A 16,538-nucleotide genomic window follows, 5' to 3' on the forward strand; every position below is an offset into this window, starting at 1 on the left:
AGAGAGAGAGAGAGAGAGAGAGAGAGAGAGAGAGAGAGAGAGAGAGAGAGAGAGAGAGAGATGATGGCAGACTGAGAGGAAAAACGGTTTAATATGAAGTAAAATGCTCCTTAAAGTGTTAAAAGGGATTAGACTTGTTACACAATGACTGGCATTTTACAAATTCTCCTCAGCTTTTGTTGCCACAGAGTGAGTGAAAACAGAAATACATTTTCTAGAATATGACTGTTTTAAATCTATTTGTGTACAAAAAAAACAAAAGAGGAAAAGCAAAAGTCAAAGAGTGCAATTAAAACAAGTATGGAAAGTACTTATATAGAATAGAAAACAAGGAAAACCGGGCAAAGAAAGGATGAAGCTCAGCCCAATGAAATACAATGAAAATTGCATATAACAACTGCACATAGCAACATTCATGCTACAAATAAAGCAATACATTTAGAACATAGTCTGAAGTGATTACACATTTCAACTTGCAAATTTATCTCACTTTAAAAGTTCCACGTATTTATATAGACACCAAATTTTGATAAATTATTGATCTTCCTACTGTATATTGCACATAAATTATGTTGCGTTAACTGGAAATTTTGCCTGCATTTTTTTTTATTTGACAATTTGAAAGCGTGACATTGTTCATTTATTGCAATTTTAGCTTTTTAAATGTGCATGTGAGAGAGAGAGAGAGAAATATATCTTGGATTCTAACACTGTGCACACTCATTAGGAAGTGGCACTTATTTTATATGTAGTACATCATTGTGAGTTTTAAAACGTTTTATTTTGATGGGGGTATGCACAAGAAAGAATTCTCGTAGAGTTATGTGATCTGTTTTTAACTTTGCTATAAATATGTTAATTTTTTTTCTTTTGTGAACACATTTGAAGCCAGTCTCAAGAACTGCAGTTTTTGACATTTTTCCTTTGGCTTCATTTCTCTGTCACAGAGAGTGCAATCTCGACTCCTCCAGCTAAACTGTTATGTCACGACTACAGCAGCCAGTAAATCAATCAGACAGACAGAAGAACCCGGACAGTCAGAGGATGTGCTTCCTGCCAGCTGAGTGACTCATTGTTTTCTGACATGAACAAAACCAGCCAGCAGCATTAAGCAGATCCAGCAGCACAGATGTAAACGAGGGAACGTGGTAAACGGTGGTGACAGGGGAGAAAGAAAGAAGAAGAGGGGCGATAAAGAAAGAGACAAAATGGGAAATGAGAGATAGATGACGTGAGCCTTGAAAAATGGAGGAAGTGAAAGGAAAAGAAAGAAAGTGAGAGCGAGATGAGACGATTCATCTTAACACATTAGAAGAGCGATCAGGTCTGTATTCCATCACCAGCGTTGGGAAAATGCACACCTCCCCTCCTGCATCCAAGTATCCATCCATCCCTGGTTGGCTTCACCCACCAATGTTTCACTGAGGAATCTCACCACTAAAAAGTCTTGTCAGGCCTATTTTCGTCTTGGTGTCTGGGAGTCTTCTCACCTCCACCTTCCCCCTCTCCACCTCTGCCTTCCCGGGTCTTCCCAGGATTAAACGCTCCCTTGTTGCACCAGAGGATGAGTGTGTTTGTGCTGCGAGGTCCAAAGCAGGACTTGTGTGTGTGTGTGTGTGGGTGGGTGGCTTGGCCCAACATTAATCATCTTTAAGGGGCTGACAAGCTYGGTGTGGGACATCGCATCACATCAGCACCTCACTCCCTCTTCTCTTCTTCTCCACCTCCTTCACTGAATTTATCTATTCGGTCCCCTCTCCCCATCACTCACCTTTCCTCTGGGAACAGCTGACAGGAAAAAAACAGAGGAGGAAAAATGGATGGGAGACATCGAGCGGCAGTGATGGGAAAAGACGGAAGACAGTACGAACAGACAAGTTGGAAACATCTGAATTGGTGATGGTAAAAGTAGAGAAAACCTCACATGGCCCAAGGCCTGATCTTGCAACCTTCTTACGGAGAGGCAACAGCTCTAACCACAGCGTCGGGCTGCCTTTTAGTCCCACATTGAAATGCAAAAGATAAATTCAAGCTATACAACACTGATATTTGTGTTTTCTGACATTACAAAAGCTTAAAATATGCAAATGTAACCATTTGTCTGTGTGCACGCATTTGTGTGATTGTGTGTCAGCGACCTGTAGAAGTACATTTGTCTACAGGTTAAAAAGAGCCCAGTCTGACACAGACTGGGATTGGATCTTTCTTTGTTTGCAGCGGTGGATGGAAATGACTCAAATTATCTTGTCAAGGCAATAAAGGAGGATGTGTGGCGATTTGAGGGAGTGGGGTGGGGGGCTAGAGTCAAACAGACAGAGAAACAAGGACAAAAAGGGAAATATCTTCAGATAGTATGAAGGAGACACACTGTGTAAGAGGGGTTGGTGCAAAAATACATGAATAAATTAAGGCCCAGCGTTTCTTGTTGTATTGCCCACTGCCTTTTATTTGAGAAACAATAGAGTTAGCTGTTTAAGTAAGACCTTGAAAATAATGTGAAATGTAATGTCACACAATATAGCAAATGTTTTCGCGTGCAAAATACAGTGGTGTTTGCAGATTTTTTTTTCGCGGGGGCGGGGGGGCATAAAAAATCAGCGGTGGCACGCTAAAACTAAAATCTATAACAAAACTTCAGTGATGCTATTCTTGTAAAATGACCATTGAAAACTAAAAAAAAATAATGAATATATGCCATTTCCTTCATTCTGGTGTATTTTAAGATGTTTTATGTATTTATGAAGTTCTACTAATCCTAAATAGCTACCCACCGCCCCAACCTGACACACTTGTCAAAGTATGTGTTGGGAACAATTTTTAGATTAATATCTTCAAAACTGTTTGCACTTTTTGTGTTAGTTTCCTTAGCACAAGGAGCTGTGGCAGACATCTTAAATCAACACAGGTGCACTGCAAAAACTRTCCATCTTACCAAGTTTTAAAATCTTATATCCAGCCAAAAAAGTCTTTTTGATCTTGTTTTGAGACTGATTTACTAAACAAGAACTGATTGTGTAAGAATCTTGTTTTCAGAATGTGTAAGATTATTTGTCTTGTTAGTCTGAAAATTTGACTCAATTTAAGTCAAAAATTTCTGCCAATGGAGTAAAAATTTTTTACTTGGTAAGATTCTTGAAATACTTGATTTGACTCAATTTTTTCTTATTTCAAGAATCTTACCAAGTAAATTTTTCTTACTCCATTAGCAGAAATTTTTTGACTTAATTTGAGTCAAATTTTTGGACAAACAAGATAAATAATCTTACACATTCTGAAAACAAGATTATTATTCTAACACAATCAGTTCTTATTTAGTAAATCAGCCTCAAAACAAGATAAAAGAGACTTTTTGGCTGGATATAAGGTTTTAAAACTTGGTAAGATGGACAGCTTTTGCAGTGTGTGGCCAGATCTGGTGTCAAGCTGCCAGTATTGCTGACTTCTGGCATGAAAAGTGTTTTGTCAGTTGGATGTGGGCCAGATCTGGCAATGATGACACTGTTTTTAGGATGGCATGCCACAACTGGTCCAGTTGTAGTTTGATTAATATGGTGCTGGCCCATGCATGGACCACCTCTGGCAAACCACATCTGGGCCACCAAAGGGTCAGCATTCTTTGTGATATCTGGGCCAACTGTTAGTGCATTGCATGGGCCAGAACTAGGCCAGGTTAATTAGGTTATGTGGAACGAATACAAACTAAAACACTTCTGCCTTTTGGCTRTGGACATTCAAAAGATTCTGTTGAGACAAAGTAATGGATTATTCATTTTTGATAGTCACGTAGCATCTAGTGCTTTTGGTTTCCAAAAGCTGTAAGGGAAGGGTTGTATGCTCAGACACACATACACACAGAGGGAAATGTGTGTTTCTGTGTGTCCTTACTAGTTACACTGAATGATAAATGAGCAAAGACGTACTGTGAGCTGCACATGCACTGTATTTGATTACAGTTCTCTGGGTCAGAGAGGTAGACCCCACACCTGGCCTTTTTTGTTGCTGAGGTGACAAGCAGTCTAAACGGGATGTCCTGACTGAAGCAGAGCCTTTTGTTYGAGGGCTAAAAACAGCCTCTTTGATTGGCCTAATACAAGAAATCAGGAAGTGTCCTCCAAAATTACCCACGGATCCAATTTCAATAGCTRTTATTTTTAGTTCGCTCAAAAACAGCTGAAGACAAACTTTTAGAGATGGAAATCACACAAGAATTAGAAAATAAGCGCCTTAAAACCTACACAATGCGGGGCACACATTTTATAGTACACACACCTTCACAGGCAGCACTCCATGAAACACATACTAGCACACAAGCAGGTGGGCCCCACCCTGTTGCCCTGCTGATCAAGGACAATGAAGTGAGGTAGTGTTGGCAGACTCTATACAGCATTATCTCATCCATGGCAGAGCCCCCACCCCCCTGTTTTGACCTGAGAGCAACATTACACAATAAAGACTGCACAGCACTCTGTTCCCCTTTTCCCATGTATGTAATCTAATGCACATGCTCGTACATGTAATGTCTGGGAATTTATGGAGTGTAAAAGGGGTTTAAACTTTAGAAATATAACAAAGACTATACATTAAAGCTGGCGATGCTATTAACTCTGTTCATCTTGAACTTGTTTTCTCAAACACAAACCTATGAATCAGATTAAAATTTTGTTCCTGATCTCTCTGCTTGATTTTGTGTTCTGCTATTTTGCTAACGATCAGTGTCTGCTTCTTTTTGTCACTGACTCCAGGTAAAAAGAAGATGTCGCTGTACGACAGCCAGGCACCGGTGTGTCCCATTTGTCAGGTGCTGCTCCGACCCGGAGAGCTACAGGAGCACATGGAGACAGAGATCGAGAGGCTAGCTTCCATATGCCTCAGGTAGGCCTCAGTGCCTTCACGGAGCTGATTCCACTGGCTGTGTTGCTTGTTTGTTAGTGTCCGTGTCCATGTGATGAATAATAACATTGCTTAATAGGGAGTTAAAGGTACTAACTGCAATGTCATAAGAGCGAATGATAAAACACTGCAAAGTAAGAAACTGAATCTGCACAATTTKTACAGCAAATTTGGGACCAGTCGCCAATTGAGTTTGTTTCGCGGCGGCAGGGCTGTCAAACTCAGTCACACTAGAGGGCCAAAAATCAAAACTAGGTCCAAGTAGAGCAAATTTCTGTCATGATTTATTGAAGAAGTGTTAAATATTCAATTGATACTATAGAAATACAAATGATTTATTTTACAAATTACCAAACAAAAAATAGTTAAGAAAGAGACCTCATTAGCTTCCATTTCTTATGTCTTACTCTTTATCAACACCATTTTTGATTAATTGTATCTGAGAGATACATTTAGCACAATCTAGCAAATGACATAAAGAAAAAACTTCACAAAAAATCAAATTATTTGACTCTAAAATAAGAAAATAAAACAGCAAAAGATGTGTGCCCTATGGACACAGGCAAAGTCAATGAAATTATGACATGGCAACATGAACGGAAGTCACCAGATTTTTAGTATGTACAGTATTTACAGCCAAATATGCGTAAAGAATGATAAGTTGGGTTAAAAGAGTGAATAAAGAAAAAGTTTTGCAAAATTCCAAACTTTGTCTACATAATGTTCCCCCTCATATCGTGCTCCTTCCCCAAAATATAACCTTGACAGTTGTCGTTCTGTCTCTCTTTTGCGATTAGCAGCAGATTGACTTTTATGTTTCCTCTTTAACGTCTTCTCTGAAACTCTACGCTTGTCGAAACCTGCCATATTTGTTTACCTGCACAGACTATAGCCAGCCTATAATTCAGTTGTGGGACTCCAGCTTCTACTTGGTTTTTAGTGAATTCAGCCAAATGCTTGGTTAACATGGCGCGTGTGCCCACATTTCATGACAACTACAGAAGTAAACTCCTTCAAACTGCACCATTTGAGATTGTTTGGAATAACCTTTTATTGTTTGATTTCATAGTTTGCAATAAGTACCTTTGGGTAAGAACAATGGTCCTCATGCAAGAACATGTTCGTATTCTTTTACTAAATTTCTCTTACTTTTGTTCGTACGAAGGGTTCGTACGAACATGTCACGTCAGATTCAACAAACTCTTCTATCTTCAGGAAAAGTGTGTAAATGAGCTGCGTAAATTCCACCTGTTCGTATCCAGCTGCTCGTGCACGCGAGAGGAGATTAGCATAATTACCACCCCAAAACACCGTATAAGCCTATGTTTCCTGCCTCAGATACAAGGAAGTGTCCATTCATGAAAAATGACAGTGAAAACCAAAAAGAARAACTTTACGAGTTCAGAGATTGAAGTCCGTCTGTCAGAGATCCAGAAAAGAAAATCTGTCATTTTTAGCAGCTCAGCTGTGGGATAAAAAGAGCTGCTAAAAGTATAAACAACTGTGTTAAATCATTTTCATTTATTCAGAAGACACACCGTCGYGCACCGTACCGAAAACATTGGTGAATGCCACAAATTCTCCCAAATCACTCGTACGCACAACTTAAGAACAAATCTGTGCGTACAAACGGTTCTTGCATGAGGCCCATTGGGTGATGTTATATAGCACTGTTAGGGGAAACAAGTCCACAGTTTCTGAAAGGTTTATTTAACCAGTGATGAGTAGACTACTCTTCAGATCAGCCTTTTTGTCAGACGCACCGACTCATAATTCTACTGCGCATAGATGTGTGTGCCATAAATCTGCATAAAAGGCAGAAGCATGCTGTCAATGTAAAGCTAAGTGTTTCCTACAGGGATTAGGATTCACACCTGTGACCCAGAGTTCACTGCCTCCTCCCTCTTCTCCTCGTGGCAGTTGCACGAGCCGTTTTACGACGGATAAATCAACTCCAAGCCCTTTTAACGATGGGACACAACCATTAGGATCCATATTTCACCTTGACCGCACGCGTGGTTCTGTGTGTGTGTGTGTTGCCTCTTTGTGTTGCGTGTGTTTTTTTGTGTGACCCGGTGTCCACTTTTGTGGCCCAGCTTTATGATAGTCCCCATTAACCCAGAGAAACAGGGCACCAGACAGTGTCACCCCCGCATGGAAATCACGTTTTATTTCTCCAACAATTACGCTTGTTGTGGTCCTGCTGTCCCTCACTGTCTGTTTCACCTGACGTCTTTACTTTTATTTTCTCCCTCATCACCCCTCATCATATAATTCTTGTTTTCCACTCAATTTTCTTCCCTCATCTTTAACCCTTTTTGTTCCTTTTGATGGTTCTCCTTTTTTTCCTTCCATGCCTGCATTTAATAACCTTTAACATTTTATCATTCTTAGTCTACACGAAGCATCCAAAAAAATGCTCTTACCAGTTTTAATAAATTATTGCCTGCCACCATAAAGCAGGAGATAAACAAACTTCTTCCCATTCCTTTTCAAATATGTTAATTATGTTAATTTTGTTATCACTTTTTATCATTTTTTTTGTTTTGTATACATGTTTGAAATAAACTAACTAACTAAACTAAACATGTCTGTCTATGCATATCTGTTTGCCTGTCTGTTAGCAAAATATTTAATGAACCGCTGGAAGGATTTAAATGAAACCCTCAGGAAGTAATCATTAGATGTACGTTTATGCTTGATTAACTTTTGGAGTCAACTTGATTCAAAATGGCCACCACACCTGATCAACATTTGCAAACACAAACTTGTCCGTAACTCAATCATTTTTATGGCTATTAAGCTAAAAGTTGGTGTGGTGGTAGCCAAGATTTATCCACAACATATACTGTGAGTGTTAGCAGATTCTTTAAGTGCTTTGGTTAAAACTTTGACATTAACTGTTGGCATCAACTCTTATGTGTGTGTGTGTGTTAGCAAAATATCCCTTGAAACGCTGGACAGGTTTTCATCAAGCTCCCAGAAAGTAATTATTTGATGTACATTTAGAACTGCCACAGCTAACCTTAGCAGACATAACAATGACTATAACTCAATCAGTTCATAAACACAGAGCTAAAATTTGGTGTGACGGTAGCTGAGAGTTTTTCAGTTATTTGTTGTGAAAAGTAAAATATTGCACAAGATATTTGTTTAAATTTTAGACTTCCAAGTAAGAAGCAATGTACATTTTTAAGGAACACCGGTTTACACTATTTATTTCGATTAAATTAGAGAAAAAAATCAAAGGAGTGATGTGTGACAACTTCTCAACATGTTAGTTTAATTGTTCCGTTGGTAGTTCTGTTGTTATCAAAACAATAAAATAAAATAAAATAAAACACGACTGGGGCAGTAAAAGGATCGAAAAAATGAGAATAAATTGAAATAAAATGGAAAAAGGATTGGTGGAGCCACTCATCTGATGATATGGCAAGGTGTGTGTGTGTGTGTTTGTTTGTGTTTCAATTAATAATGAAGGTTAAAGTCCGTCCTTCCCTCTGGATACTAGTGAAGCTTAGGACCACACAAGCACACACACCTTCTCTCTTTGTCACACACATAGTTATTTAAGGAAATCACATCATCCCGGGGTGAGATGGGATAGTGGCTAACGTCACGCCTGGCTGATTTACCTACTTGCCATTAACCCAAAGACACACTGCATGGCAAAAAGGGAGGTGGGGGGGGGTTAAAAAGGATGAATACAGAGGATCTCTTTTTTGAGAAGGGGTGTTTTTTTACACTAACTTTCTGTGTTACTGTGAATAAATGCAAAAAAAAAAAGCAATAAAAAGACAAAACAGAGGCACAGATTGTTTTCTGTGCGTGTGTGTTATATCACAATTCTAACCTGATGTTAAATCACACATCCACCCACTGCCTCTTCCTCTCTCTGGCTCTCTGCATGGTCGCTGCCATCATTGAAAGTGACAGTGAGAATTTGGTCCAGTTTGTAGAAAATCTGCCTTTAATGACACCCAGCGCTTGCTGAATAAAAGAGCCGTGGGTATGGAAACGAAGGCGATGTGCATGTGTGTGTGTGTGTGTATGAGTGCCACATTGGCCTGGTTTAAATATCTGTTTTTATGCATGTTCGCTATTTGTTTTCTATTCCTTCTCCTCTGTGCCCCTGTTCTCCCCGCATGTAAATATGTGTGCGTTTGATTACATCTGCCATGCCTGTCGTCTCAGGTGACCGTGGGCTCTGTCACTTGCTCATGGGCCACAGCTCCTGCATGGACACGGAAATCACACACAGACATGGAGCTTGGCAAATGGAAATCTATCATGCCCTGTACATGTCAGGTGGCTCAGGGGGGGGCAAAGTAATCTACATACACCGTCAACCCCTCCTCCCTCCCCACCTCCATAATCAATTTGCCCCAGCACAGCCACGGCCCCACCTCTCTGCCAGATGACACAAAAAGGCAAGAAGCAATCCGTATCTTCAGTCCAGCACCCGTCTCTCCGTTCTACCTTTCTCACCTTCCACCCAGCTTCAACTCTTTTTAGTTTATGTCRTTTTTGGTATCGTTTTCCTGGAAGAAAGAGACAGTGAGGCTGTCAATCAAAGCAATTTTAAGGTTTGATATACGTGGCTGGRCTGCTGTATGGCTCATAAATAGTGTTTAGTGTTAAAGCATTTTTGAGTGTTAAAGAAAAAGTTTGGCTCTTTTGAAGTGGGAATTTGTGGAAATATTAAGAGCAATCAGTATCTTACCTGCTGTMGATTGCTCTATGGAAGTCCTCAATTTGAAAAAATAGAGTTTAATTTAGACCGGTTTGATGAACTTAAGGCTAGTCGAAGCCGGGCCAAGACCAAAGTGGATTGCTGGCAAGTTGAAACAACTCAAGCATCCAAAATGTCATAATAGTTCTTCTGAGAGTTATTTCTTAAAAACTTTTACAACGTTATTAGTTTCACATAACAAATTAATCTAGCAGAAAAATTACAATGTTCCTGCTCCCAGTGCCCCAGGAGGGCTGTTGATACTTATGTGTAAATAAACAATTTACTCAGTGTAAAAGAAAAACACGTAGTGTAAAACTGACCGCAACGTAAAGTGTTATAAATCAGAGTTTGCAGGAACTGCTGTGAAATTTTGGCAATTTAAAACAGCATCACTTTCATGCTCATAATCACTCACCTATAAAACTAATCTCTAGTTATCCCAAACAAATTTCCTCAAAGAGCTATTTAAACTGGTAAGATATTAAATGTTCTTCTTTTCACAGAACCCTAATTCAAATTACTTGATTTATCTTTTATCTGATTTACAAAAATTGTTTAAAAAAATGTGTAAAATGCTCAATTTACTCAACTCTGTTTAGTGGAACAAGATGACTTAACATGGTAAAGTAAACTTAACACTTTGTTTTTTAGAGTGTACAAACAACTCTTTTCATGATGAGTTCCGGTCATATTTACATTTGTAGTGTGTGACGAGGTGTTAAATTTTAAAGTAAAGAAGTAAAAGTATATGTTTGTTGTTGTAACAAAACAAAAGTAGAAGTTAACCTAAAAAATTACCTAAAATTACCGATCCTCAAAAAAAATGCTTAAGTAATGTAATGATGTAATGTACTTTGGACATGAGACATGTCAAACTCAAAAAATAGTTTATTTTACTTCAGTAAAGATTTAATGAAAATCTCAACTTTACATGTTCTCCAACTTTTAAAAACTTCATGTTTTGGGGGTAACAAATTATCCGAGTCAGCATTTTGTTGTAATACTGTTTTAATTTTTAAAACACTTCATCTGTTCCAGCATTATAAAGTATGTCCGTTTGTCCATCCGTTTTCTGCCGCTTATCCTGGGTCAGGTCGCAGGGGCAGCAGAGAGACCCAGACTTCCCTCTCCCCAGCCACTTGGTCCAGCTCATCTGGGGGAATCCCAAGGTGTTCTCAGGCCAGCTGAGAAACATAGTCCCTCCAGTGTGTCCTGGATCTACCTCTGGGCCTCCTCCCAGTAGGACGTGCCCGGAACACCTCACCAAAGAGGTGTCCAGGAGGCATCCTAACCAGATGCCCGAGCCACCTCAACTGGCTTCTCTCGACGTGGAGGAGCAGCGGCTCTACTCTGAGTCCCTCCCGGATGACCGAGCTTCTCACCCTATGGGAGAGCCCAGACACCCTGTGAATGAAACTCATTTCGGCCACTTGTATCCGTGCTCTCGTTCTTTCAGTCACTACCCAAAGTTCATGACCATAGTTGAGGGTAGGAATGTACACCGACTGGTAAATAGGGTTGGGCATAATCGTATCGTGTGCAATTAATCATCAGAAAAACATTAATCGATTACTTTTTGACACTTGATGATTAATACGATTAATGCCACCAGGCAGATTGACTGGGGATAACTCCGGTCAGTCTGCTCGGTGCTCCTCTCTGCTTCAAATATGACGAACATTGAAAATAAAGTTCTTTAATTTATTTATCTATCAACACAATTTTACACATGATGTATAGCCTGAACTGTAATTTTCACACAATTTGGAACAATTTTTTATAAAGAGCAAATCTTTCCCACTAAATTGGTCATGTGAATACGAAATAAGGGTGTCCATGTACTCCAGGGGGTTAATCGTCAAATTAATCGTTATCGACTAAATACCACAATTAATCGTGATTAATTTTTTTGCCAATATCGCCCAACTCTACTGGTAAATCGAGAGCTTCGCCTTCTGGCTCAGCTCTCGCTTCACCACGACAGACCGGTGCAGCGCCCACATCACTGCAGACGCAGCACCAATCCGCCTGTCGATCTCCCGCTCCATTCTTCCATCATTCATGAACATTCTTCCCTATAAAGTACATTTAAGCAACTATTTAATGTAATGCGGTGAGTTTGATGTGACCTCTTGTTTAAGATCTCATAGCTTTTAGCTCCATGTTCAAACTGTTTAGACTGTAGGCCTGCCCACAGACGTGGGACAAAGCAGACTACTTGTTTGAGGTGCCAGCATACCCTCATGTGCCCCCCACCCCGACTCCTGCCTCATTACCAAAACACATTTTATACTGTATCATCCCTTCCTCCTGTTTCCTCCAGCTTGTCTGTTTGTTTCCTTTTGCTGCGTTTCTCATTTGAACACTCCTCCCGTTTCCTTGACATGGCAGCCAGCTGGAATTTCGAGGCCCGTACCCCACCCCCCCCACCCCCCACCATCAAGAATTCATAGACCCTGGTGAACAGACGTGTAAAGCCGTGAGAAAAGGCAGCGGCACAACGACTCTCCCATCACTCCCTCTCGTCCTTTCTCTCGTTTTCTGTCTCCTTTCATCTTTCCTCTTTGTGTCGCCCGCTCGTCCTCGCTTACCTCATCTTTCTTTCACCTCGCGTTTCCCCCCTATTCAGGCTGCTTTCATCTCTCTATCACCCCCTCTGTCAAATGTGGCAATTTTCTCCCGTCCCGACAGGCATGCGACTGCTGTCCTCTCTCTCGCTCTCTCTCTCTCTCTCTCTTGCCTTCTCCCCCTTTTCTTGTCGCTTGTTTGACACTGTCAACAAGCAGCTGGAGGTGGCTGTTATTGTTGATGCCTCGGCAAAGGTTCCAGGTAATGAATAAAAGCGAGATGGAGGGAGAAGGAGGGAGGAAGATGAGAGAGCGGCAGAGATAGGAGGAGAGCAGGGAGGGGTGCAGGCAGATTCCCCTGCATTACACGGCAGCTTGACTGTGTCACCCATGTTYGCACTCTTTGTTGGTGAAGGTGAAGCCAACCCACACAAAACAGACTGATGTGTACGCACATCCACAGGTGCACACACTGCATGGAAATAGCTTTCACAGTGCACAAGAATAGGATCGTTACTACAGTTTGTTATCCTCCGGCGTTATACTTTGTTAGCATGATGGCAGAGCTATAACTGACAGTTTTCCAGTCACTTTTGTCAGATTTGAAGGTATCCCAGACCATAGATTATATTTAAAAGCTATTTTCATTTAGAAAACTTGCTAAAGTGATAGTTTGTATCTTGAAAAGTGGTGTTCTTAGGCATTGTTATAAACATGTAATATCTTAATTGTGTTCAAGAGTTTTTAAGTGAACTCAGCTTAAAGAAATGGTTTATTTCTGACCAGACAGACAATTTAACAACTACTGTAAAGTCGATTTCTGTTTTGGAACAAAACTCCTGTTAAAAACTTAATAAAGCTCAAATGTTATTTTAAAGAGGACCTATTATGGTTCCTTGAACAACTTAGGGATACATCTGTGGGCTATACAAAACATTAGATTTAAAACACACAATCATTTTCAGATAGTGAGAGTTCACCTGGTCTGTTCTGCCTGTTCAGAGCTCCCTTCAGAATGAGCTGTTTATGCAAATAGGCTGCTGTTAGCGACGCCCTCCCAACCTTTTGTTTACAATAGCTCCACCCTCCCTACACAGCATTTTTGTCAGCGCTTCAGATATGTGAAAATGGCTCATACAAAGAGATTCACAATGGTACAACAGTCGCAGGCACGCTGTGTGCAGTGCGGTCATCCCAGGCGAGGGCTTGGTAGGAAGATACTAGAGCGTCCGACTGAAGACTAAAGCTTTGGTGTCGGGGAGGCCAACACGCATCCATCGCCACTTCCCGAAGTGAGCAAAGATGAACTAAGGCTCCCAGGTCATGAGTCGAGAGCTATGGCGTGGGAGTCTCCAYGCTGTAGCCTCCTCCAGCCACATYGGCTGAAGATGATGGGCCGAGCGYGTGCGGCCACCCCAGACGAGGGCTTGGTAGCGAGACTGGTGCCGTAGGAGGCCAATGCACTTTGGTCACTGCTTCCCAAGTAAAGATGAGCTGTAGCCTGTCTCCAGGCTTGACTTTTTTTTTGATCATCACATATCATTTTAAAACACTAAACGTTTGATAAAATCCTTAACACCCGCATGGTGTGTTTTGCTATGATTTTGAACAACAAATGAATCGCTCCAGATATGTTTGACTAAAACCAGCTTGATGCAAAGTATCACATTGTGTATTCAGCTGCAGCGCCTTTACGTTTTCTGTTTTTACAGCTCAACAGTTTCTCTCCAGCTTGGCAATAAACCAGATTTTTGATGGCACGTCCCCTTCAAATCTTTGATTTGATTTTCCTATAAAAACCTTATTGGGTACTCAAGCTTTTTAGTGCAGCATGTAATTCAAGTTAGTCGACACCAATRTTCAAAAGAAAGAAAAAGAAGGAGAATTGTCTATTTTAAAGCAATGCAAGCCGACGARACTGGGCATTTTAACAGCTAAAATTCCATCATAATGCCAAAGGTTGGTTTGCATGATAAACGTAACATGCATGTACATTTGGTTGTTAAGTTTTACTGTTTAATATTGTAAAAGCACAACACATAGAATATGGGGGACTAATTCTATAGTAGAACACCAAAAAATATGACTGAATAGGTAAGCATCCCTTTTCTTTTACATATTTATCATCATATCCATTCTTCCTTATCTTTGTGCACCTGCACACTGTCACTAGTTTCAAATTTACCTTGCCCTGCCCTAATGCCTTCCTTCACTTCGTAAACTCCTCCATCATATAAGTGACACATAAATAAGGCTTTCTTATTTTTATCATCAACCCATCCAGCCACTGAAGCAGGAAAACCYCTTGTCTGCCAAGGCATGCTGTCAGCTTAGAGGTTACGCTCAATTCACTTTTGGGCACTCTTCCTTCCATGGTTTGTGTCTGTCTGCGTGTGCAAAAGTGTGTGAGTGTGTACAAGTGTGTGAGTGTCCAAGGGTCTGCAGTACTAACAYGGTCTCAAAGCAAACATGACAACCCTGCCTCACTGTGTCAATGTCAAGCCTGTTGCGACGCTTTGTGGAGCTCAGAGAAATTCATCTCCGTGTCGGGGTGAAGGAAAGAGAGAGTGGTATCTAAGCAGAGAAAGAGGGAAGTAAAATATATATATAAAAAAAGAAAAAGGAGGCGAGATCAATTGAGAATGAGCAGGGTTGGGTGAAGGTTCCAGGAAAAAAAGCCATCAAACTCCAGCAGCATGAATAAAYGTCATGTGTCTGGGTTGTTGGCAGAACAAAAACACAGGAGTGTCAGTTTAATCCAGTTTGACTTCCTGTCCTTTGTCTCCAGTCCTAACTGTCACACAGCTCCATCCAGCCAACTCCTTCTCCCCGCATCATGTCGAAAAACCAACTTATGGTCCTGAAAGTGACCACCAAGCAACAGCGTCTGCATCTGCATACACTGCCTGTGTTTGTGTACAAGTAAAAGTAAATGTTCTTATACCATTTATGTAGACAATTTTCCKAAGAGTTGTTTATTTCAGCTGTAATGCAGCCGTTACTCTAAAACAGAAAAAAAAAACGGTCTGTTGAGTAAAAAGGTCAAGGGAATACAAGAGCAATGGATAAAAGTGAGTGGTTGTATTTACAAGATTCTGGTAAATAGGTCTCAAGTGAGCTGAAAATTTACAGATATTGGTTGTTTTAGCCAGAGAACAGCTGAACAAGCACCTCACGTGTGCCCACACTCAACTCAGCACCGCATTATGTCATAAATCTTCACTAAATTTCATTTTGTCCTCTCTTTCCCCCCGCTGCAGTAAGAACCCTTCTCCGAAAGACGGTGCAGCCACTCCAGGAACCCCCAAGGTAAGACCGGCCTTGTCTTCGAGTGCGGTGTGTGTTCGCAAAATTGTGTTTTCGCAGTACATACACCTCAAATATTTAGTTTGTACTTTGTAATCAGTTGTCATCAAAGTGTGCTGCAGTTCCTCTGCTGTGAAATCAAGACAGATTCATTCCACTAAATCTTTTTTTTTTACACTGACCCCAGCACCATCTGCCAGAATAAAACCCTTTTTACACCTCTTTATCCAACATGTTGTTCTGTGGATAGTAGAAATGTTTAGCTCATAGTTTCATAGACAGTAATATTAGGAACAATCCATGGTTTCTACATATACAGTAATGTGTAAAAGTTTTAAACCACCCTTTATTTTTTTCTATTTTACTTCCAAGCAGCGAAACCTTCTGGTACTCTTTCATCATGGTCCTTATCGATCAATTTTCAAACTTTCTGAAGATATTTGGAAGTCTTCCTCTAAATTTTTAACTTGTTTTTCATCCCTTTACTGTCCAGCCCTCATCCCTGAATATGACAGCATGATCCTAAAAAAACTGCACTTCTCTGATCAGTCTCTATAGGAAACAGGGAGGTGAAATTAAGCAATGACCTGACACAATGCCTGACAAATATATCATCCTGCAGTTGATCATCTTCTGTTTCAACGAATAGGTTTTTTGTTGATTCAAACAATTCTATCTTCTATCTGTGGGACTGTGTTGTTTTTGGTGTTTTTATTGATTCAAATAAAAATGAAAACAAGTTGAGTTATTGTGACAAGCAGTTGGTAACAAAGTCCTTAAAGGTCCCATCTGAGATGGTTACTTTATTAAGCTTTTAACATGATGACATGACTTTTAACATGATGACACAACTTTTGATCATCGTTTGGGTTTATGGACCGTTTTATGTATAAATGATTCCAACTGTAGGTCAGAGTTAACATCCATTCATCCATCCATCCATCCATCTATCTATTTATCCATTTGTCCATCCATCCATCCATCCATCCATCCATCTGTTCATCCATCCATCCATCCATCCATCCATCCATCCATCCATC

General features: G+C 40.4%; 1 protein-coding gene across 8 annotated transcripts in view; it reads left to right on the forward strand.

The window, feature by feature from the left end:
• Positions 1-16,538, forward strand: part of rnf220a (ring finger protein 220a) — a 182,240-nt gene that overhangs the window by 115,862 nt on the left and 49,840 nt on the right. For all 8 annotated transcript variants that reach the window (XM_014004485.1, XM_014004483.1, XM_014004488.1 and 5 more), the window contains 2 exons: positions 4,743-4,872; positions 15,453-15,501. In XM_014004485.1, the coding sequence (XP_013859939.1) occupies positions 4,743-4,872; positions 15,453-15,501 (179 nt within the window). The remainder of the gene's footprint in view (positions 1-4,742; positions 4,873-15,452; positions 15,502-16,538) is intronic.

This window comes from Austrofundulus limnaeus, unplaced genomic scaffold (genome assembly GCF_001266775.1).
Source record: "Austrofundulus limnaeus strain Quisiro unplaced genomic scaffold, Austrofundulus_limnaeus-1.0 Scaffold24, whole genome shotgun sequence".
NCBI classification, from domain to species: Eukaryota; Metazoa; Chordata; class Actinopteri; order Cyprinodontiformes; family Rivulidae; genus Austrofundulus; species Austrofundulus limnaeus.